General features: G+C 50.9%; 1 protein-coding gene across 4 annotated transcripts in view; it reads right to left on the reverse strand.

Annotated features, from left to right (window-relative positions):
• The window catches only part of SHROOM3 (shroom family member 3), a 115,591-nt gene that overhangs the window by 7,004 nt on the left and 84,837 nt on the right, over positions 1–23,750 (reverse strand). For all 4 annotated transcript variants that reach the window (XM_053940237.1, XM_053940235.1, XM_053940234.1 and 1 more), the window contains 5 exons: positions 19,092–19,220; positions 11,486–11,617; positions 6,207–9,426; positions 4,023–4,099; positions 232–1,128 (listed from right to left, as the gene is read on the reverse strand). In XM_053940237.1, coding sequence (XP_053796212.1) covers positions 232–1,128; positions 4,023–4,099; positions 6,207–9,426; positions 11,486–11,544 — 4,253 coding nt within the window. In that variant the 5' untranslated portion in view covers positions 11,545–11,617; positions 19,092–19,220. The remainder of the gene's footprint in view (positions 1–231; positions 1,129–4,022; positions 4,100–6,206; positions 9,427–11,485; positions 11,618–19,091; positions 19,221–23,750) is intronic.

A 23,750-nucleotide genomic window follows, 5' to 3' on the forward strand; every position in this document is an offset into this window, starting at 1 on the left:
TCCCCCATAGTCCCGTCCTGGGAGTTTTGGGGAACACCTGTCAGTGCACCTGCTGGTGGACCAGCAGTGAGTCTGTCACTCCCTGTCCCCTGACAACGTGCAGGCTCCCTGCCTGGCTGGCAGCTGGGGGTCCCACGGCCCGAGGGATGAGCCCCATCTGTCCCAGCCCTGCATAACTTACTGTATATGGCCCTGCACCGCCCGAACCGCCACGCTCCAGCCCGCCCTTACCTCGTGCCGGCCTCCTCTGGGAGCCGGGGGGATTTGTCTCCAGCTGCCCCGTTCCCCTCAGCAGGAGGGGGAGGAGGTGGGAATTCCTCAGTGCCGTTGGGAGAAGTGCAAGAGCTGAGCTCGGGAAGAGGACGGGATGGCGGTGGCGGGGAGAAGGGTGGTTGGGAAGGCGCGACAAACACCTCATCGTCCTCCTCGTCCTGCAGCGCCGGTGGGGGTGTGAGCTGCAGCCCCGACTCCGAGATCCGGAGCTGGGTCATGGCCTGGGGAGAAGGAGTCTCTGGGTCGGAGGAAGTGCTGCTCTGCGTGGGCAGGGACTGCCACCTCTGGGAGGGCTTTGGCCCGGCTGCCGGTGGACACACCATGGCCCTGGCGTGGCCGCTGTCTTTGGCCGAATGAGCCCACGCCACTTTGGGCAGGAGGGACCTGTGCAGCAGCCCCGCTTTCCTCCTCCACATCATCTCTTCCGTGGAAGTCTCAGGGGATCTGTCCTGGTCAGCACCCAGAGGCTGTGCCTGATTGCTCCCGCTGCCCTCAGGGGGAACAGCCTCTCGTTTGGCATGGTGCTGTCTCGGAGCCTGGCTGTCACCGGTGCTCTGCAAGTCTGAGGGAGCCTGGGCAGGTGTATTAGGGGAAGAGTGGCCAGGCCCAGAAGAAGTAAGGTTAAGGAACAAGGGTTTAAAGCCTTGCTTTTGCTCAGGATAGTGACTCCTTGCCTCTGTTGGGGCTGGGAAAAATGCAGAAGTCCTGCTATCTGGCCTGGAAAGTTCTGAGAGCTTGTGATTCTCAACCAGCGTGGCAGGCCCAGTGACAACCTCTGTGCTGCGGAGGGGATGGGGATAGTAACTTGTGAATGCCATTTTCTCTGAGTGGCTTCTTTCTTTCTTGCTGAAAGACCTGAATACCAAGAGACAGACCATGGTAAGATTAATAACTCATCAATGAGCAGGAAAATTGATTGTGCACCTCCTTAATGGGCAAGTTATCAACACCACCAGAGGCCAGCATCACTGCCTGCTGGTCTACGTGAGGTACAGCTGAGCTTTGAAAGTGGAAGTGAAATCCTGAGCCAGATTCACTCCATCTCACCATCTCCCATAATTTTCAGCGTGTGCTACATCACACACGTAGCGTGCACTACAGCAGTAACTCAATAGAAAAAATATTAGGAGAACCTAATGGCTGGCTTCCTTTCCCGCTCTGCTTTCAATTTTGTTTGTTACAGATGGAGTGAGTAACAATTGTTGTAAGATAGACTATTTGACATTATCTACCATCAAACTCCATCCTCAATTGCTTGTAATTTTAAGAATTTCAGCTCTGTGAGCCAAATACTCCCATAATGTTATCTGCTCCTTTTGGAAAGGTGCCATTAAAATGATTCAACTGTCTCCAAGAACAAAGCAAGGCCAAAAAATGCACTATTTTGACTATGGAGAAAACTGAAAAAAGCTCTTGCAGCCTTGGAATCCTATTAGAAGAAAAAGCTCCCTCAGACAGGCAGGTGTGACAAACACCAAAGCCAACACATTCCAACTGCAAGCGGATGTTAAGGCTGCAAAGCCAGCAGATTGAATTATTCCTTCCAGGTGTTTTAGGGTGTTCACATGTGAGCCTGAGAAACAGCGTCTGGCCTTTGGAGTGAGGATTCTGCTTGGAATCTAGAGCCAAGCCTATTTGCCTGTCTGCCTGTTTAGCTGGACAACAAACTAAGCAGTAATAATGGCACTGGCAGATGTAAGAGAAGGTGGCCTGGAACCACGAGGCCATATCATAAACCAATAAAACACAACAAAGCTCTACTGCCAGTACATTTTCTTTTCTTGAGATGCATTGTCAAATAATCCCCACGCTGCCAATCTGTGATGCTGGAGACTTGGGCCCCAAATTTGTTCTCAGATGGATTGGTACTAATTAAGAATAACTCTGTCAAAGACATGGGTTGTTCTGGCTTTATTCTGGTGTGACTGAGAATAGAATTTGGCAGCCTGTGCCTGGGGGTGGGGAAACTTCCCAGACAGGCTGCTCTTGGTATTGTCTGTGGTTCCTGGACAGTAGCAGTGTGTATTCTTTTCAGATGCTCAGTGTTTGTCGGGGACGCCAGATGGTGATTCTCTAATTCAGAGATCTCTCCCACTGTGGAAGCAACTGTAGATTCTAAAACTGGGAGCAGTTCCCAATGTCGTGTGACACCTGGGGAGCAGAGGAACAGCACGTGTGACTGGACCAAGTGATTGCTGACCAAGGTTTTCCTCTCTCAACCATCTGTTTTCCTCCTCCAGCAGGAGAGGTAGTAGGCATGGTCCCATCTCCTCTCCAGCAGCACATGGGGCAGCTGTGTCCCAAGGAAACCTGGAAACGGAATTCCTGCTGCCTGTTGTGCCTCCCTGAAGGGCCTGTGCATGGAAAACGCTTCTCTTGTCCTTTTGTTTTACCTTTTGGGAAAGCCAATTCTGAGCAAAAGGGAAAACAACCTCCCATGTCCCAGAAGAAATGTGCTTGTGGGAGCATGCGGGATGCCTATGCTGTACAAACATCATAAAACTGTTAATGACAAATAATCTTTGTGCAGTGAAGCATGAAAACGAGAAACCTGCATTTCGTGCCCCAGTAAACTTGTTTTCAGTCTGGGTGTTCAATCCCATTACTTGGAAAATAGAATGGGGAAAGAAAAAAAAAATAAAAGGAAAGCACAAGCAGTGACTGAGCAGCAGGATGAAATGCCATCTCTAGGAGAAAAGGGGAGGCAGGAGGAACTGAAACAGCTACATTGTTCTCTTAGGAAAAAACATGGAAAAAGTTATTCCAAATGAAAGTAAACAAGTATGTTTTAAATAATCCTACAAGGATGTGCCTGAAGGCAGATTGGGCCCTTTTAAAACAACATTTATGTGTTCTTAGGGGCAAAAACGGCCAGAAGTAAGATCAGCCAGAGTAGGAGCCTTCCTCTGCCTCCAGCTGTCACTCCCTGACCCAGAGCTGCATGAAGAAACCTTTGGACACAGCAGCGTTAACTCCCACTGGGACCACAGAGAGGGCTGGCATTTACTGCAAGTTTGTGAGGAACAGAGCTCCTTTGTGAACAATGCTTTTAGTCCCTCTTGATGGCTTTTACTGTAATGGGAGTTAGCTGTTTGGGCACTCGGGGCTTAGGGCAAACATCTATTTATTATTTAAATGTAAATACAGCACGACCAACTTCAGCTCTCATTAGCTTCAAAACAATCAGGGGCTAAGTGGAGACTTACATAAGTCCTAAGACATTGAATTTTGTGCTTACACTTTTCTGCTTTTAAAAACATTTCTCTCTCCCCTGTTGCTGAGCAAAACATCCTGCCTGGATGAAGGGAAGCAGCCCAAAGGCCAGCTCCCAGTTGAGCATGATTAAGGAAATATTCTGGGTTTAGTCCCTCGCTTTTGGGGAGGCAGCATCCTGGATGGATAAAACCAGCCAGAGTGGGACATGGAGGTATTTTTTCCTTTAGGATCCTTCAGTTAATGCTATCATCCAATGTGAGTTTCAACAGCAGACCAAACACGCTGTAGTTACATAAGTGGGAATTTGCTGCACAAACACGCTCACGACGGCACGAAGAGGACTTGAAAATAAATTAATGTCTGTGGTGAAAGAAAAAGCTTGTAACAACTCCTCTTAAGTCTGCTGGGCACAGCACACCTGGAACTGTGTTTGTGCAGGTCTCAGCTCTAGACAGCCCATGACAACTGCTGCTGGCAGGGGGATGGCCAGAGCTGGCCCTGCAGTGACACAGGGGACACGGACACACACCCACCTGGCTCCTGCGCTGACCACGTAGAAGGGATCCCTCACCATGGGGCCGAACTCACTGCTCTCCCTTCTCAGCAGCTCCTGGGGTACCAAGACAGTGTCAGCAGCAAGCAGAAAGCAAAACAAAATACCAAAACATGGATGAGAATGCCTTCCAAAGCCTGAGGGCAAGTCATTCCCCATGGCTATCCACTCCTGCCTATCTCCAAATAAATTCCTGCAGTGACAGTGCAACTATGCAGCCTGAAAGGAACATTATGCACTGTACAAAAGGCCCTGAAAAATGAGCAGTGAGTGAGGCAGAGAAGTCTTCTGCTAAACTGGAAATAAACATTTCTCACAAAAATATCTGAAAGGCCAAAAGAAATCTAATAAATAATAAAAAAAACCTTGTTCTGTTGGTTTGGCTTTGTCCCCCATGTTTATAGCTGTGGGTTTGCATTGGAGATGGATCAGAAACAAACCTAATGAAGAAAGCACTTCAACATATACTTCCCTTTCAAACAGACCCTATGGATTGGTGTATATACTGGAAGTCAAGTTAGGATTTAAGAACAGGATTTTCACAAGTGCCTTGCTGCCTATGGGACTAATCCTCATTCCACAGGTGGTTACAGCTAAATCCCTCTGGGAAACAACCCTAAGGGCTCTCCCCTCTTCAGTGCCTGAATTAAGACCCTGTGAGCAGATCTGCAGTGCTCTTGACCCTCTTCCTCACCTTGGCTTCCAACAGGCAGAACCTCTGGTTTGGCTGCTGAGTGTATGAACAATCGAAAATGAGCCAGGAGGGGGAAATAAAGATCTCAAGAACTGCCCTGTACCTCCTGCCTGGTAAGAGTTGGGCAAGGCAAAATGAATTTGGGCTGCTTGTCATCCAACCTGTCACCAAAAAGTACACTTTGGCGATTTTTCTCTCTCTGCATGTCTGGGTTTGTTGCTGCTCTGATTGTCAAGTGTGACAAAATGGCACAGATGGGCCTGGTGCCTGGCTGGGGTGGAAAAATACTGATGGTGGGATGAGACAGGGGTGGTTCTGGAAGTGCATTCCAGTCACTTGATATTCACAAGCTGCTTTTTAAATTCACTCTATTTAGAGATGTGGCGTGGGAGCTGAGGGCTACTGAGGGAGGATGTGTAGAATGAAGCACACAATGAGTTTGGGAGGGCAGCTTCTTCCCCCCCACACCGGTTTGGTCCATTTGTGAGACGCTGCCCAGAGCCTCCTCTCTTGTCACTTGACTCAGGACCACTTTGTTGCTCCTGGATAATCTGCTTAGGGCCAGGAGTGAGTGCAGGAGAAGAAGGAGATGTCCTGGATCTCAGCTGCCCTGTAAGTATGTGAGCCTCTCCAAACACTCAGCCTATTTGGGGCTAGGAGCCTGTCCACACATTTTGGTTGTTTGCTGCCTCTCTCAGTGATGATTTGAGCCTGGAAATAGGGATGGGGCAGCAGACCCGACACTGCTGTAAATCCCTGTGGCTCGACCAGTTGCAGTTTCCTAAATAGGTCTGAAGAGATTTCAGCCAGCTGAAGAGCTGGCCTGGGCAGTTGCTCTTTAAGGATTTAGCCTGGTTCTAATGTTTACCATCATCAGAGTCAGTCGAATTCCCCATTTGTGACATCAGTTCCCAACCACCAAGCAGGGGACATGGAAGGGCCAGGGTCTCTGTTCAGTTTTCTCTGTGATGTTTCCCTCCAGGGCTGGAGGCTAAACATAATGGTTATTTGGCAGTGCCTCTGCCCAGCACTTCCCAGCACTGTCAGGCATAGTGGGAGCCAAGGCAATTCCAAGCAGCCTCTAATCCTCTCTACTTTGCACCAGGAAAATGGGCTGAGGCAAATCGCCATCTTAGTGGGACACTCCACCAGAAATGTGCTCAGTGCTTCTCCTGTGCTGCCCGCAGGTAAGGACAGGACATCTCAGATGGGATGTCCAGAGCAGCAAGACCATACCAGCATATGCACTGGAATCCCAGCATCCCTGACACAGCCCAGCAAGGAGAGAGCGGAACCCCACCAGTGATCTTTTCATGAAGGTGCACTAAACTGCCTCAGCATGTGCTGAATTTGTCTCTAATCAGTGGAGTCCTGGCCATGACTGGACATGAGCCTGTTCTCCAACATCCCCCCCATTCCCTGGTTCTGAGATCCCCACTTGTGGGTGCACATGACCCCGTTCCCACGTACCTGGTGTTTCTTATCCGCCGTGGGAGACGACCTGGAACGTATGTGCACAGGGGCTGGCTGATTGTCATACCTATCGAGCAAGTCTTCCACAGACACCGATTTCCCGGATTTCCTGGCGGTGGAGGGGGTTTCAAAGACCTGCTCCTGCTTCCTGTAGCGAGGCTGGCCCTGCATGCCTAGCAGGTCTGTCTGTGTGCCTTTGGTGAGATCCGATCTGGGTCTGTAATCCCGGCACCTCTCTGGTTTGGGCCAGCTGGTGACCGGGCTGTCCTGGTGCCCTGGCATCTTCTCATCTCCGCTCGTGTCCAAGTAGTCCATCAGCCCAGGGGGAAGGGTGGAAGACATCCGTCCCGTCCTGGATATCCGCTCTATGGACTCTCTGCGGCGGTAAAGGTTCTGGTCCTGGAGGGAATTCATGCTGGAGGCGGAGGAAAGGCTCTGGCTGTCGGGGCCACCCAGCTGCAGGTAGGAGCTGTGGGAGCGCTCCCGGAGCAGCCCGATGTCCTGCGAGGACGGCCGTCGCCCCGTTTTGCGCTCGATGTAGTCGGCCAGGGCGTTCTGTTGGAGCTGCTTGAGCTCTGGCTTGGACAAGCTGGCTGTGGAGGAAGCTTTGCCGTCCCTCTCGAAGATCTTGCGCCGGTCGGCCACTGTGTTCTCTGGGAAGATAAAATGGGTGTTTTTCTTCTGGAAGGAGAAAGGCGATGGCTCCCCGTCCGAGATGCCCACCTCATTCATCTTCTCGGGCTCTGAGTAGGAGCGCTTCTTCTGCTCCGCCGTCAGCCGCTTCCGGCCCCCGATGCGCAGCACGTGCTGCGTCCTGCTGTAGTCCAGGCTGGAGAAGCCTCCTTCTGTGGGCGTGATGCTGTGCCTCTCCTTGGGGGTGTGTGGGGACACTGCCGTGCTCCTCATGCCCACGTGGGCCGAGGCAGGCCTCTGGGGCACCCTCTTGGGCGTGTTCCCGAATGGGGGGCTGATCCGCCGGAAGGAGGTGGCCCTCAGCACCCTGGACTGGGCATCTTTGATGCTGTTCCTGTAGGCCCTGTTAAATGACGTGTCCAGCTGCGACCCGTGCGCATCCTGGATGTTGTCCTTCCAGAGGATCTCCTTCTCAGGCTCACCTCCCAGCTGGAATGTGCTCCTGCTCCGTGGAAGCTGACCTGCCCTTATTTGCACCTCGTTTTCAGGACACAGGCTGTAGTACTCACTGGGTCTTGCCTGCTTCACCGAAGCCACCATCTGCAGCTCGACGGGGTGCCAGTCAGCCTCTTCCAGCTTCCCGTTTCTGACAGACAGGCTGGAGCCCCTGCCTGGCTCACTGGGCAGCTTGCTCCTCATGTCCTCTGGGCTGTGCACGGAGCACCTCGTGCGGGTGGGCTGGCTCGTCCTGCTCGGCCCATAGTGCTGGCCAAAGCTGGGAACGCTGGCGCTCTGGGGCCGGGGAGCGCTCTGCTCCCGCTGCTCAAACTTGTTGACCTTCTCCAGCACTGAGCAGCGGGGCTTACCAGCCTCTGGTTTGCTGTACGGAAAGCTTTGGGTGCTGCTGGAGCTGAGCCGGCTCCTCCCGAAATCCGAGGTCTTTGGGAGCTGAGGAGAAGGGGGCTCTTTGCACTTTGGCTCAGCAACGTGGAACAGAGCCACGCTTGTGCCCTCCTCCTCCTGCCTCGTGAAGGCCTGGGGGTCCACATCGCTCCACTGCCTGTGCCCCTGCTCCCTGTGATCCTTCTCCTCTCTGCTGCTGCTGTTCAGGAAGGACAGTTTGGGGTTGGAATAACCCTCTCCCGGTTGCGTCTCCCTTAGCTCGGAGCTGCTTTGCCTCCTGGAGCTCTCTGCGATGTTCTGCAAGGAAGAGAAGCCATACTGCTTGGCCTTGCTGTGACCCCATGGGTGGGCAGCACCAGTGTCTCTCTCGTTTACCTGTGCATTGCCATTGTCCTCCTCCTGGGATCCAGGTAGCCAGTCCTCTTTGGGCTGGTAATGGGTTTTCCTCTCACTAGCATCCCTCAGCTGGGGTTGTGGTCCCTGGAAAATGGGCTTGGAGGCCTGTGTGGTAGCCATGGTCTCCCGGTGGCTGTGTGCTGCCTTGTAAAGGGGTAGCAGCTCCTCCTTTCGTGACGCAGCCAGGCTGAGCTCCGGGCCTGTTGCGCTGGGAGGTTTCTGCTGGATGAGTTTGGCTTCATGCTTTCTCTCAGTGGCAGGGGGCTGGTAGAAGATGGTCGACCTGTTTGTAGTGCTTTGGTTTCCATTCTCATCCAAGCCCAGAGTGCTGCCGGCTACGGCCTTGTCGTAGGAGAGCGGGAGGGCTGGGGAGTACCCACTTTCTTTGGCCAGAGCTGGGTAAAGCGTCCCGGTGCTGCCGGCAGAAGGCTGGGGCACCTGGGCGTAGTGCGGCTCTGGGGAGGGAACGGCGTAGACACCGGTGGGAAGCAGGGGCTGCCCTGGCTGGGCCGCCTGGGAATAGCTCTGCTTGGCCTTCATGGTGGGGCTGCTCTCCGGACTCTTCTCCACCACGGTGTGCAGGTGTCCTTCTCCGAAGGGCGGTTTCAGCAGCGGCCCCTGCGACAGGGAGCTGATGAGCGGCACCCAGGACCCTTTTGGCTGGGTCCGGCCGGGCTTGTTGGGCTCAAGGCCGGTGCCTGAGCCGGGCCTCTCGTGGTGCCTGATGGCCGCGTAGCTGTCGCTGCGAGCGGGAGGCAGGGGCGGCCCCTTGGGCGGCTGACTCTTGCTGTCCGAGGGGCCCTGCACCGGCTGTGCCCAGGAGGAGGCGGCGTTGTGCCGGCTGAAGGCGTGGAGCCTGCCGTGGCCGCGGCCGTCGCCGCCGGGGAGCAGCGCCGAGGGCTTCACCTCGTACTCCTGGGAGATGCGCTGCTGGGCGTCGTAGACCGTCCGGACGTAGCGGATGTCCGCCTGCCTCATGCCCTCCGGCAGCCCCCCGCGGGACTGCGCGCTGTCCGGGGAGCACGAGTGCTCCTTGCCCAGCGGAGCCACGGGGTACTCGGGGATGCTGGAGTTGGTGGAGAAGGAGCTGTAGGCAGAGTCTCTCTTGCTGTGGAGGTGGGAGAGCTGGTCGATGCTGTTGGTGGATTTGGCTGGGGACAGGTGGCAAGGGTGGTAGGCAGGGGAGGAGTGGTCCAAGCTCTCCATGCTGCCCCGGGAGCTGTAGTGATCAGGGCTCCTCCTCAGATAGCCATGCTCGTACGCAGAGAGATCGCTGGTGGAGGAGCTGGGGGACAGCGAGAGAAGAGTGAAAACCAGCAGAGGAGAGGCACAACAACTTATAAGTGAGCTCAGAAGCGAGATGTTTAGTTTTGAGATGAAAACCCATATTTGGGCCTTGCTCCATCCCCTGTCTGGAGTCATCCCAGTTCACAAAGAGGAACTGCTTGACATTGCAACACATGGCTCTTATTTACCACAGAAGGATGGGAGGGAGATACAGACAGAAAGATGGTGCATCTCTGGAGCCAGGGAGGATCGACCCCACCCAGCAAACCCATCCAAAGCCCTTGGAAAGCTGAATGAGCGCCGACGCCACTGAGGAGGAGGAGGAGAGGAGCACAAGGGGCGTTCTAGGGGGAATCTAATCTCTTTCTTTTTTTCCCATTTCATTTCTTTTTATGGAGATGAAGGCTATGCCCTGGCAGGCTTCCTGGAAATTCAGCTGTCCCAAGGATAGTTTGTTTGCTGCGAGAAAACTAAGCTGACAAGAGGAGAGATGTACGTGCCTGTGCCTGGAGGAAAGTGGGGTGCAACCACACAAACAGTCTGAGAATTCCCAGGAAGTCTGCACTGCCACCTCTTCTTGCAGCTTAGCAGGTGCAGGTACACCTTGGCACTTTCTCTGAGGTGTCCAAAGAGGACTCATGGCCACCAGAAAAGTGATCAAAAAAAGAAAGATATTCAGAGATCTTTCTATCCATGGGAAGGGAGCTCTTTGTGCCAGTCACAAGGGGATGTCACAAACTTCTGCAGAGTTTGCCCCTGGCTAATCTCCTCTTCCAGATTCAAGCAAATACAGTGAGGACTGGAGAGGGTACCCTGAGGATTTAACTTTTCTTCCCTCTCTCCCAGCTTCCCTTCCTCAGGTATGACTTTCTCTAGTTCCCTGTGCAACGACATGTGCTGTCCTGGCAGAGCCACAGGGAAGCAGCTGGAAGGGATGGGCTGTGGCAGGGCAAGGCACAGAGCTGGAAGCCGGCTCCAGAGCACATCCAAAACAAGTGACAGACCCAGGGGAAAAGGCTGCTAAAGAGGAGGAAAGGCAGAAGGAAGCCTGCCCACAGCAGCTCTGCAGAGAGATGCAGAGGAACACAGGCAGGAAGAGATATGGCAAATCTCAGGATGAAGCTGGTTTGCTCATTTAAATGCACCACTCTATTTTGGATTCAAATAACCATCTCCCTGGCAATGCCCAGCACAAGCCTAGCCAGCTGGCCACTAGATGTTCCCCGTGCTCCTTCTCAAGCACCCAGGAGACAGAGCTGTGCTGCCAAAGGCTCTGCCAGGAACTGCCTGGGAAGCAAAGCCCCTTGGTGGGAAAGGGGTACGCTCCAGCATGAGCTGTGCTGAGGCCACAGACCAACACTTTATTTTCTGCAACCATCTCCTCACTTTCTTTAATGCTCTTTTTTTTTTCTTTCCTCTTCTCTGCCAAGGATCAGTCTAGCCAGTAGAAGAAAGTGATGTTTCAATCCCAGAGTCTATAATGGAGAGCTTCAAACCCTTCTTTCTCTCCAGGGAAAATCTTTTAAGGGCAGAATTTAAACTTGTCCTTCCTCAAGCTGCCCTGCACGTTCAGCTGTGATAGAGCTGACTCCTGCAGAAAGCCACTGCCAAACCAGGAAATCCCTCCCTGAACTCCTCACCCTGGGAGCGCTGTCGCTGATGCACTGTTGGCTGCTCTGTTACACTGACAGCCTCTGCTACCTACACCCTTTTCTCCCTTTTTGTTCAGCAGGCCAATTTAGACTTGGATTTCTTTTCCTTTGCTGGGGAAACAACCACTCTGTGTTTCTATATAGGGGCATCCACAGAAAGCTCTACCAGCATCCTAGCAGTGGGCTCCCATTTTTGTAGGAAGGGGGACTTCCTAGCTGTAAATCACCCCACAGAGAACTTATAGGAGGAAAACAAAGCCACTTTAACTGGGAAACAAAACAGGAACTGATTTAATCTGAACCCTGGCTGTTTGTAAACCTGTCCAGCTGTATGGAGGCATCTGGTACCATTTTCCCACTACACCTTTGTGCCCTCCCTTCCCTCCACAGTTGTGCAATACTTACCTGGAGTGGTAGGACTGATGCCAAGGGGTGCCAAGCGTACCCTGAGATATTTGCATCATGCTGGGATCGGGCTGGTTCTCCGCGAGTTTGCTTGAATGCCAGGAGTGAGGTCGGCCTGGAGTTTCACTCCGCCTAGGTGAAAGCAGAAGGGGTTTGCACATCAGCAACAGGCCAGCTCTCCCCAGGAAGATGGATGTGAACTTAACACCGACATTTAAAACTGCTCGTGCTCATTTGTGCTTCACTGCTGTGGTTTTGTCCATTCCAAGCAAGTCTCACAGTAACCATGTGTGAATGTCCCTGACATTCCCACAACACGCTCCCTCTGGCTTTGCACAAGTGGGTTGCTGAATGCCATGAGGGGGTGGAAGCCTGCAAAGGGACTTTTGATGTCTCCTCGGGGCTGCTAAAAATGCAGGACGAGACGTGACAACCAAGCAACGTGGCAATGTGTGTCCCTCACATCCCACCCCGGGCAGACAGCTGTCCCCAGGGTGTGTCCCCAGGCGTGGCACGGCACGGCTGCCCTTTGGTGCCTTCAGTCACCAGCGCCAAGGCCTGTGTCTGTCAGCCCTGAGGAAAAAAAAAAAACCACTGACACCTTATTTAAAGCACAGAGTGGTGCAATGGAAAGTCAAAGCAGGGGATTAGTGATCGAGTCCCCTAAAGAGGCCACACAGACTCTCCTTTGCCCCAGCCTTTGGGCTTGTCCTTAATCCTCCTGCTGATTTCCATGAGGGATCTCTCCCCTGTTCCAGCACTCATTTCCACAGTTACTCACTCTCTCCCTGGGAGAACAAGGAGCAGCCGTGGACCTGTGGCCTACTGAAATGTGACAGCTTGCATGAGAATTCTGCATGACAATTTCTAAATAAATGCCAGAGGAGGATATGACACATCTTTAGTCTTTGTTTCACTGAAAAATCCACAGTACAGCATGTCCTGAACACATCAGTACATAGATTAAAATGCCCTTGGCACACAGACACTGAGAGCACTGCCTAAGATTGGGAAGAGGAATGGTACAGGAAAGTGCAAAAAGTTAAAAATGCTTTTTAGGGTCAGGTCCTTTCCTAGTACCAGTTAACATCAGCACCCGCTGATGTTTGACAGCATGGAAAAGCACAGGCGGAGAGTGAGAGGCAGAGCCATTTCTCCAGCATTTCTTCCATACAGATTTCAAAAGTGCTGTTTTTTTCCTCATTGTCTGCTAAAAGAAGGAAGAAAAAGGGACACGCTTTTCCCTTTAATGTCTGTTGTGGCAGGATTGTCTTAAGGGAAACTGGACTGGAGGTCTGCAAAGGACGAGCTACATCCAACACCATTTTACCTTTATGTGTGTAGGTGTGTTTAAGCCAGAGCTCTTCTGTTAAGCTCCTTGCCCAGAAAACAAGGAACCTGGCCAGATGGGAAGTTGACAAAACTGTTTATTAAGAATAACCCACATTCTTACCTTTTCCACTGCAGACATTTAAAGACTGTAAATACTTTAGTGGAGAACAAGCCATCAGCATCAGTTTTCCGCTTGGGAAAATGAATGATCCTATGCAAGGCATGTTATCCCTTGGTTTGATCAGTAGAAACAGTGAGGGAGCTGTGTAGCCAATCACCTGAGCCCCAGAAATTCTAACTCTTTTGTTTGATATCCTTGTAATAATATAACATGTGCACAGCTGTGAATTTTAGTCACAAGACACATGGTACCAGCTTAGCAGCTCTGTGTGGGATAACCTCGCACTGTTTCCACACCTACCCTATCTTGGAAATGTGGCAGATCCTGACTGATCCCAGACCAACTGGCTGAGTGATAAAACCTGCAAATGCAGCAGCTAATGCCGGACTTGAGTGAAAACAAATAAATCATTAGATCTTTAACTGGTGTTACTTCGGTGCAGCTAAGTAACAAAACCAGGAGCAACAGGTGACACTTTGGCTCAGGAGGCTGTAGGATCTAAAACTGCAGAACTGTCATAATAACAAGAACAAGAATAACAAACCAACCTCATACCTTATCTTTTACATATTCTGTACTGTATTTGTGAAGGTGTCTGGACAACCTAACTACTGAAAAATTCTCCCCTTCAAATAATAGACTAAGTGATCCCTGTGTTGTAAATGCCAAGGCTGGAAAAAGAGACTCCTGGTTCCTCATGGACACTTCCAGTGATCAGATAACCCGGGCATCCAGGTCAGGCTGGCATCACGACAAATGTCTGGGAGCGAAGATACCTGGGGAAGTCAGCAGGACGCGATGCAAGGCTGGCATCTGCGTGGCATCTGTAACCCAGACTACAGACCAGGTACTGCCAGTTCACACTGGAGACTGGAAAGCCAAAGGGAAAGGGATAGTCTCTAATCTTGCCCAGCTGCTGCTATCTGGGTGCTCCCTGTTGCTGTGCTGCTGCTAGTGCTGGCAGATGGAAACATGCCTGGCCCAGCAGAGGTTCCTCAGTGGCAGCCTGGCACACACTGGGAGCAGTCTGGGCTGCAGGGACCACATCCACATCTCCGAGGCCCTTCACCAGGAACCACTCTGCAGCTTGCTCTTATTAGCAAGAGCTGAGTGTGCTCTTCTCTCTGATCTCTGGAGATTATCTTTATATTGCATGCAAAACAGGAATGGAACTTTAAAAAGACACTTTGGCGCTAACTCAGATGAATCAGCATCTGAGGCTTTCTTCACAGTGCAACTGAAAGGCTATCTTCTTCTCAAGGTTACAAAGTAAGAACATCCAGGAAAGTGTAGCCAGTCTGATCACTGTTCTTCACGTACTGTTACTTGCCTGTTCTGGAGTACACATACAACCTGGGTGCTCTGCAAGTTCAAAAGTACCTCAAGGCCAGTGTCCTTCAGGAGTGCAGTCCTTCAGTGTGAAAAGGCCCATCTTCAACCAGAGCAAACAACCCAGCTTCTTCAAATTGCCATTTGCATTTTTTCCACATCCTTAGAAAGCTAATAAGTGAAAGCCAGAGAGGGATGTTGTGGCTGATTAACCAGCCACTCAGGGTCATCAGTGCCCCAATAAACTGATCTTTTTCTACTCCCACGCAGCTCCTGGGGAGCTGTTTTCACCATTCTCACATCCATCAGAAACATCATCCAGGTGGCTGAAAAGAGAGAACTGTGAACAATGCTTCTTGTACCACTGACCTTGTGGTAATTTTTCTCTGTCCCCACAAGCTCCAAACCCTTCCTCAGCAGAGACAAGCAACGCTGAAGATAAAGGCAGCAAAACCTTTCAAGGAAAGCAGAATCCACCTACGGATCCAGGTAGGAGCAGTGGTCACCAGGACACACCTCCATGACCTGAGGGGATGGCTCTGACTGTGGCTGGTGTTCATGTGTCCAAGGAAGATGGGATGGGGCAGAGAAGAGAACTAAGGCCAGAGGGTCACTCTGCCATCACTCACAACCATAATCCCTGTGAATGTACTTCCTCCAGCAGCCCTGCGGCCAGGTGGCTGTGTGGGAGGTTGCTGGAGCTGGAAAGGGATAGGCATGGCTGGAAGGGAATAGCCATGGCCTAGCCCATCATGTGGGGAGGTGGTAAGGGATGGGGGCCCTGCAGCACAGACCCTCCTCCTGCAGGAGAAATGAAAGATTTGGATGCAAGTGCAAAGCTGGTGCCTCCTGGATCTGATCCCAGGCACTGAGTCACAAGAGAGAAAGCCAAGAGGGCAGCTGCCCATCCTTACCACGTCATCCTCACAGCAGTCAAGATTTCAAGCTGGTGATAATTCTAACCTAACAAAACCCACGTGGAAGGGGCATTATATCCTGAGCCATATCCTGTGCATGCAGCAGCAGGATCTTTGTACACAGAGAGATCCTGATCCCAGCAATTCGCCTGTACCTTCCATGCAGGGTGAGTGTGCACCTGCAGCAACAGAAAGCAGAACAACGACCTGAATTCTCATCGGGACAGACCTGTCTCCAAGATGGCCACATCTAAAAGAGCAGGAGCATGACAAAGAGATGTTTTCCAGACACCCAAACGTGTGGCTGCAGCCTCTCTGCCCATCTATTAGGCAGGAGATGAAGGAAAAAGTAAAGCACTCAGAAGCCTATTAGGATTTCGACAGAGCGAGGCCACAATCTACTCAAAGCAATGTCGCACTTAATTAAGGTTCAGTCATGGTTCTAAAAATAAGCAGAACAGACAAGGCCAATTAGAAAGGAGTCGGACCAGAATGGCGTCAGCTTGGTGTGTCTTTCACTAAATCTCTCTTTTTAGGCTCACTGAGCCCTTCTGCTAAATTCTCAGGCAGGAACGGTGTGGAGTGAGCTCCATCCCTTCACAATTTTGACTAAAAAGAAGGAAGACTCATTAGAAAGACCTGAAGTCTATGAAATGTTATTTCACACCCTGGATCTTGGCCAATAGTGTCTCCTCATCTATAGGGGAAAGGGAGAACCATGCCCACACCCCCCCACCCCTTAATGCTCAGATGAAAACTTTCCCTAAGTAAAAAACACACTGAAAAACCCTTTATTTGAGTACACCTGGGTGAAATGTGTCAATATTCTCAATATTCTCATACCAGGACACATTCTGCTTTTCCACAAAATGTTCATTTTGCAACTGCTGTGCCTGTGTGGTGTTTCCAGTTGACACATCAAACATCTTTTGTTTTTCCCCTTGGACAACATCACTGGGGATGTCTGGGCTGCATCAGACCATGCCCTGAGTGTCATCTGGGAACTGGGAGACAGGTACCAATCTCCCTGAAGTCTCTCTGGGATCAGGAAGAAGGGAATCAGAAGTTTCTGCTCAGAATTCCTACCACTACCATCACGAACTCTTTGGGAAAAAACTCCCCACACAAGAGAATCCCTGTGTGGAAGCAGAAATGACAACCATGTATGTGGGTCTAGAGACAGATTTTTTTCTATTCAGCCACAGGCTGCAGATGGAAGTGCTGGGACTGCTCAGAGGTGATGGCAGCTGTGAGCAACGGGCGCTCCTTCGTTGAACTTAGGAACAGTCAAACATTGTAATTAATGATTATTGGTCCTGCAAGTCACACCTCTGTGTTATCACATATCTCTGGGAACCCCCACGCTGTCTTATCCAAGAAAGAGGCATTTATCCCGTGTCCAGCAAAGGAAACAAAGAGTGAGGGGCTCAGCCGGGCCGTGCGCTGCGGCTCCATCTTCCCTTCACCCCAGCGTGGGGTTGACAGGCAATATTTAGATTGAGGACTTTTCCCTACACAAAGAAAGGGTCCCACTGGCATTCCCTGACACTAACCAGACACAGGCTTCAACAGGAACAGAGGTGATGTATACAAACCTCACTCTTCCCGATTACTGGGTTCAAGGACTTTGTCCTACCGGGATCTTCTGACAGCTTTCTATTTTGAAGACAGCATTATCAAGCGACAGACTAAGTTTGATTCAAATTGCAAAATGAGGTGTATTTCAGATCTCTGTTTCGAGAAGTGCTTGCCACCAAGACAGTCCATCTCTGCTGCTCCCACAGGGCTGCAGCTTGGACATGGAGAAGCCAGGAGAGCCTTCAGCCTGGCACCTAGACCACGCATAGCTTACAATGAGGAAGGAGCAGGGGAGCACTGGGTTAAAGACTCTGCAACTTTCTTCTTTCTGTAATTTTACTCTGTTTCCTTTGCTGGAAAAAGAGGAAGAAAGAACAGACATGGAAAAGAAGCAGCTGACTGACTTACAGTCTTTGAGGAGGACCCTATTATTCCCTGGCTTCTCCGGGGATTCACATCATCTCTCCCAGAGCAAGGGCAGAAAATCCTAGCAGCCAGAGCCTGGAGTGGCTTCCCTGCCTGCAGCTCTTCAGAGCTGCACTGATTTATCCAGACTGATGAACCGGCCCCACAGGCTCAATTCAATTAATTTTTTCTCATTCTTCTCCAGTCAGTAAATTAGTTAAAAAGACAGAAGCCCAAGCATAGCTTAGATTCTTTCACGACCCAATATCCAACACACAGCAACTTGCAACAGGAGAGACTTGGAAACAATGGAAGGAATGTGTTTTCCTCCCCTCGTCCAGTGCTTAGGAGGAACTGGGGGGCTGGCAGCAGGAACGCTGCCCCGTGAGCCGATTATCCAAACGGAACGCGGACAATGAGGCACGGCAGGTAACCGAGGGGATCTGCCAGGCAAGGCTCCAGGCAGCAGCTGGGCTCTCCTCTGAGCTACAGATCACAGGCAACGCTCATGGGCTCCACATCCAAGTGTGAGCTCCACATCCACCTGCTCATGGAGGAGCAACAAATGGGACAGAAGCATCAGGGCCTTCAGGACGATGTATGGAGGTACTTGCACACATCTCAGGGGTAACAGGATAAGTCAAATGTGCCAGGGAGCTGCACCCGCTGCCTGGGCCAAAGCAAAGGCTGCTGAGTCTGAAACACCCTCCCACAGGCACATTCTTATATATTAGAGCAGCTTCCTGTTCCTAACTAAAGCTCCAGCCTGGGTCAAACTGAGATGTGAAGACACAGCTTCCTATGCCACTGGAAAAGTAAAGCTAAACACTGGGCTCTGCACCCAAAGGCAAATTTATCCAAGTGAAACACTAAACTTTGGAGCTTCTGTGAAGATCTGCTACTAAACTGTTGGGCAAGAAGGATTTACAGAGGGCATATGGTGAATGACTCATTGTTATAGGGAGATGGTGGATGTAGGAGAGCTCTCTCCCAAATTCCCTGTGGGTCACATAGCTGGGGAAATGCACAGTCCCACTCCTCAGTCATAGATAAACTTCTCCTCAACAAAATCAGCTTGAGGAGATATTTCAGTCTCTAAAATCTGCTCTGTCCAATGCTGGACAGGGTTAGCATCCATGACTGCCTACAGTGGCCAGAAGCTGGAGCATTTCCACCAAGATCAGGGAGGTTGCTCCAGAGGTGCATCCTTGCTGATAAGATCAGAATGTGGAATTCCCTTCTCAGCTGCTCACTCACAGGCACTGGGCCACATTTCTGCCAGCTCCAGGAAATCAGTGTAGCTTCTTGACTTCAAATAAGTCAAGGTCTGACCCAAATGCAATGTTGCAAATAAAAGCCACTGCTTCCACTTCACGGTACAAATCTCAGACGACCGAGACACAGAAATCTGTGAGGTCACCCAGATTACAGCTGACTGATGTACGAAGCTCTTTTTGATGCCAGCAAAAACTCTGCCTGAGTAAATACTGTAGGATTTGGTCCTAAACTGCATGGCCAAAGGAAGGGAGTCAGGCTCAGTCACAATACCAGCCAGTCACAAAACCAGAGCAGTTTAGGAAAGTGATTTCTGAAGACATTTAATTGTTCAAAAATGCAGACAGGTACTCAGAATACATGAATGCCAAACTCCCACTAAAACTCCCAGACTCTGAAGAAGCCAGGTGATTTTGGAATGCCAGGCACCTGAAGCTGGGAAGTCAGAGAAGACTTACATCACTTCTGTGAAGATATTTGGGTTCAGCATTTCTGATGACCTTTACCAGCACTGACAAAAGCCTCTGAGGAGAAATTTCAGCACTCCTTCCCTATGAGTGCCCCTCAGGCACGCTGGCAGCCAAAGCAGTAACTGTTTTCCACTCTGTCTTTGCAGAGGCTTCAGGGACACAGACAAACACATTCTCACCTGGTCTTCAGCCGTAACTTGACTCCTGCTGCCCACGTGGCTTTGCCGGGCTGGAAGTCAGTGGTCACGCAGTCCGGGCTGAGCGGGCTGGGAGACAGCTCTGTGCATCCCTGTGCTGCATGGGTGTCCCTGCCAAAGGAGAGCAAGGACAGCTAAATACCAGCACGCAAAACCTCAGCCCTTTTAGCCAAGAGGATTTTAGGAAAGAGGGCAATGCACAGACCCAGAGGGCAAGGCAGAGGCATCAGGCCATGTGTATCCTTTCTCTGCTCTGAGCAGTGACTGGCTCTGCGAGTGGCCCTCACGAGTGTTTTGGAGGAGCTGCCCAATCCCATGGCACACAGGAGTGAGATTAGCTCAGTACCCACGGCACAGAACTCCTTATCCTGCAGCTGCATTTGGGGACACGAAATCCCCAAGTGTGGAGTTCAGGGGTTCCACAGTGGGATACGCTTTCTCCACATATAACCACCTTATGAGAGCTCAGGGAATGCTCTGAACACACAGGAGAAAAGCCAAGAGAAAGGTCCATACAGTGAGAGGGAGAAAGAGGAACCTGTCCTACCTCCTCTACTGATATTTCCACCAAGTCAGCAAACACGTATTTACCCTGCTCCAAGTCACAAAAACGCAATGTAACCATCGCTTCAGCTCCTTCCTTCCCCCTGGAACGCTCCACTATTCCCACTCACTCCAATTTTTAGCCCTGAAGCGCAGAAGAAATTTAAAATTTCGGCTCGCTCAAGGAACCCCCCCCCCCCGCCGCTGAATAAAAGCGGGGCTGAAAGGCCCCCCCGCGGCAGGCCTGGCCCGGGATAAGCTGCAATTGCCTCTCGTTGTGTGCTGAGCCCACATGCCGGCATCTGGGGCTTTGGATAGCTGAGATGGCTTGGATGCCATTCCGGTGAGAGACCGGCCGTCTTTGTGTCCGGCTGGGTCCTCCCCCGCGCTCCCTGCCCGCGCCCCCACGTGCCAGGCAGGAATGTTAAGCCTCGCATTGCGGATGAGATACAGCAGGGAAGCGCAGCAGCACTTTCACCTAGATTAGGGAAAGCGACTGGTCCGGAACGGCCCTTTTTTGCCCACCCTGCTTATCTTCATCCGATTTTTACCCCAAATCCTGCCTTGGCTGCCTTTTCTTTCCATGTGCCAAATCCCGTCCTGCTTTGTCTCTGCCGCTCCTCTCCTGCAAGATGATGTCAAGTCTCTGATCAAACTTGAAAGTTTCCCTTCCCTGCTCCCATTCCAGCCTCAATGTACACCAAGAGCACAATCTCCTTTACTGCAGCCCTGGAAGTGCCAGTATCCTTAATTGCTCTAACTCTCTTTGCTCACCAAGCTTACCATGAAAAATTACCAATTTCCAGAGGAGATTTCACTGCAAGACACAGAAAGGACAGAAGGCCGGCGACAGATGAGGATTTAAAAGATTGCATATAAACAATTTATCCATACAAACAGGTCTACAATTTTGTGAGCAAAATATGTTCCCAGCTTCAGCGTTTGGAAGACAGAGCTCTGTGCTTCCCTGCTCGTTTCCTGGAGAGCAGAATTTGGCTGTGCCAGGCCACAGCACAGCGGTACTCCTGCAGTGGGGAAAGCTGCTCACACCTTCCATCTGGCCAGCTGTCTCTGAGGGAGCCAGTGTCAATATGTAAGGCTGGGAAACTGCCCCTGTGCCAAGAAAAGAGCCTGAGGAACTGATATAAAGGAGTAGTAAGTGTCTACCGCTCCCCGGGCACCACAGCCAAGTGATCTTTCAGCACTTGGGCTCTTTTTTTTTTTTTTTTTTTTTTCTTTCTTTTAAGAGAAAGCAGCTTTTGAAGGATGCTAAGAAAGCAAGATACACCACAGACCCTAAACTCTGCTGCGAGCAGAGCTTTCTGAGGAAGTCCCTTCCAAGTGTTCCCACATGGACCTGCACAGCCTTACCCTCCACTGACAGCCCCAAGCAGAGGGAGGGCACATAAGCAGCTTGGGTGTTCCCCCTCACAGGAGCAACCCGTGCTTGCCAGCGTGCATAACTTTGGGCTTTACCTCACAGAGACAAAGACACCTTAATTAGTGTCTCCATGGGCTCCGGAGGTGCTGTTGAGGAGAACAAGGAAATGCAACAGAGTTTTTCCCCAGCCTCTTAAAGAACTGTAATTGCAGAGCTCTGTGGTGCATGGCAGGCTCAGTAAGACATTGAAAACTAATCAGCCGCTCTAGAAATAACATTTATCAGGCCCAGTGGGGATCACAAGAGATGAGGATCCTTCCCCCTGGGAAGCACACCCACCTCAGGGCCAGAGCACGGCCAGAGGGACAGTCCCCTTACAGGGGTGTCCCTGTGAGAGCACAGCGTGCAGGGCAGGGCAGGGAGAAGAGCTGAGGCCAGCCAGGGCTGTAGGGCTGGACACCTCCCCAGGCAGGACCCCAAGGCCAGCACCTGGCCTGCCTTTGCAGCCTTCTGCCTTACCTGGCTGCTTATCCCAGAGCATTTTCTATGGCATTCCTAAGTAAGGCAGCTCAGTCTAACACCCAGGAGGGTGTTAATCCCTATAAAGACACTTCTTCCACCATAACATGGAGATAGCCACTCTTGTGCAAAGCTGTCGGGGGCCTACCTTTCCTCCTGGCTGTCCTCACACCTTCTCCTTAGAGTGGCCCTTCTCTGAAAGCTCCAGCTGCTCTGGGACAGCTCTCCAGCTCCCTGTGGCAGTACCCAGCCCGATGGGATGCTCTTAAAGCCTGGGACTGCATTTTATTTTGGGATGCTGCAAAGGGACTCACAATTCCATAGCTAAAAAGTATCCCTGGCAAGGAGGGGCCTGCAGTTGTTCCTTTTGTTATCATGTTGTTTCTAAAGCTCTCAAGTGGGAGACAGGAAACCCAGCATACAAATTCTATTTAAAACTCCTTTACCTCCCACCTGAGGCTGGCAGCTGCCTCTGAAATCTTTCCTTTTCTGCAAAGTTCGTGTTTAATTATGAATTGTTATTTATACTTGCTGCTTCCATGGTGCCTTTGGTATTTAATACCACACATGTCCATGAGTACACACTGCTCAGCTTTTCCCTCATCTAAAAATACGGCCTGCTTGGATTTTTTCCTTGCTGCTTGCTTGACAGTGAAAGAATACAGTGCTAGAGGTTAAGGGCTTTTTTTCAAGGAAAACCTGCTTCAGAAGTTTCAGTGCCCCCTCCACAAGAAAGGCAGCACCTCCTGACCCCACATCCATCTCTGCCCGCACAGCCAGCACAGCCTTTCCACAGCAGGCATCTGTGAAACTCTCCCTACTTTTCACCACCTTCCTCAGAGCTCTTCAAGAACACATGGGTGGCCTTATTTTATATTAATCATCTCCCCATAAGACTGGTTTGCCAGTTGCTGCCATTGGATGTCTCATGGCCTTCCTGAGCTGCTGCAGTCCTTGCAGAACTCGGTTGCTGTTTTAGGGAGATCCTTTGCCTCTGAGCTCCTCTGGCCCCTTATCTGCTTCCCGTGCTGACCTCCTGTTACCTGCATGCTTGGAACGTTTCACAGCACTTATCTTAACCTTTTGGGCTCCTGGCTCTTTCTTCTCACTTTCTCCAGTCTTCCTTATCCTTATTTACAACCTTCAACCAACACAGATTTTCTTAAGCCAGCCTGGACAGCAAGTGTGGGTGGGTGCCTCTGCCCAGCAGCTCTCCCGGCAATTATCTGAGTCTGCAGAGATCATATTCTTAATTAATTAAACTCCATGTTTCATAACAATAGTTCCCTGAGTAATGGCAGCAGCATAAATCACTGCTCTCGTTGAGGAAATGATGCAGTGCAAGCTCAGCTGCCTGGCTGTAATTCCCAAAGAGGAGACAGACTTTGCACAGGGAAGTTTTGTCTGCTCATAGCATTTCTTTTCCAGGACAACAGCGTTACAGGTTCTTCTGGCTGCACTACCATCCTGTACTCTTGGCTTAGCTGCCTGTAGTTCCAGGGATGAGTCTAGGATATACCTGAGATGAGCCATAAACAGCACCTGGAACTATGTGTGGAAATGATGAACTTTTTTAAAAAAAAATTTCAGAACAGGTATTTTTTTAATGGTCCCATGTCTTGAAGCCATGATTGCTGAGTTTAAACCAACACCTGATTTGCTGCCACAGTAATAGATGACCTGAGTCCCAGAGGATCCAATCCCCAAATGTTAACAGGTTTAGTAATTTTTAGTAGTTTGTTACCTCTAAATCCAGTGTTGTCCTAGAAGAGAGGATGGAGATTAAATTCTCATTTTGAAATCATTTGGGATGAACAGGAGTATTTGTAACCACTGACAGAATTAAAAGCCATCCTAGAAACACAGGAGCTCACACAATGATGCTTCTAAAACTGAGATTAAAGCAAGGAACTCTTCTTCCAACTTCTACAGCTATTTGTAGGCATTTCCTGATATTCTTCCCTTTATTTTAAATCAGAGCCTAAGAGGAAACCCCCCTCCACTAGAGAAGCAGCCAACAGCACATCACAGACACAAAAATACAGAGAAGCAGCAACAAAGCTGAACTGGGCTCCGACAGGCAGGAAGGAGCCAGAGGAGTTAACGCTGCTGGTTTATCCTCACAGCACCCCACGTTACACAATGTCACAGGGCAGCCTGAGATCCCCAGCTCAGCCCAGTGACATAAGGAGAGCTGG

The sequence above is a fragment of the Vidua chalybeata genome, chromosome 4 (genome assembly GCF_026979565.1).
Source record: "Vidua chalybeata isolate OUT-0048 chromosome 4, bVidCha1 merged haplotype, whole genome shotgun sequence".
Taxonomy (NCBI): domain Eukaryota; kingdom Metazoa; phylum Chordata; class Aves; order Passeriformes; family Viduidae; genus Vidua; species Vidua chalybeata.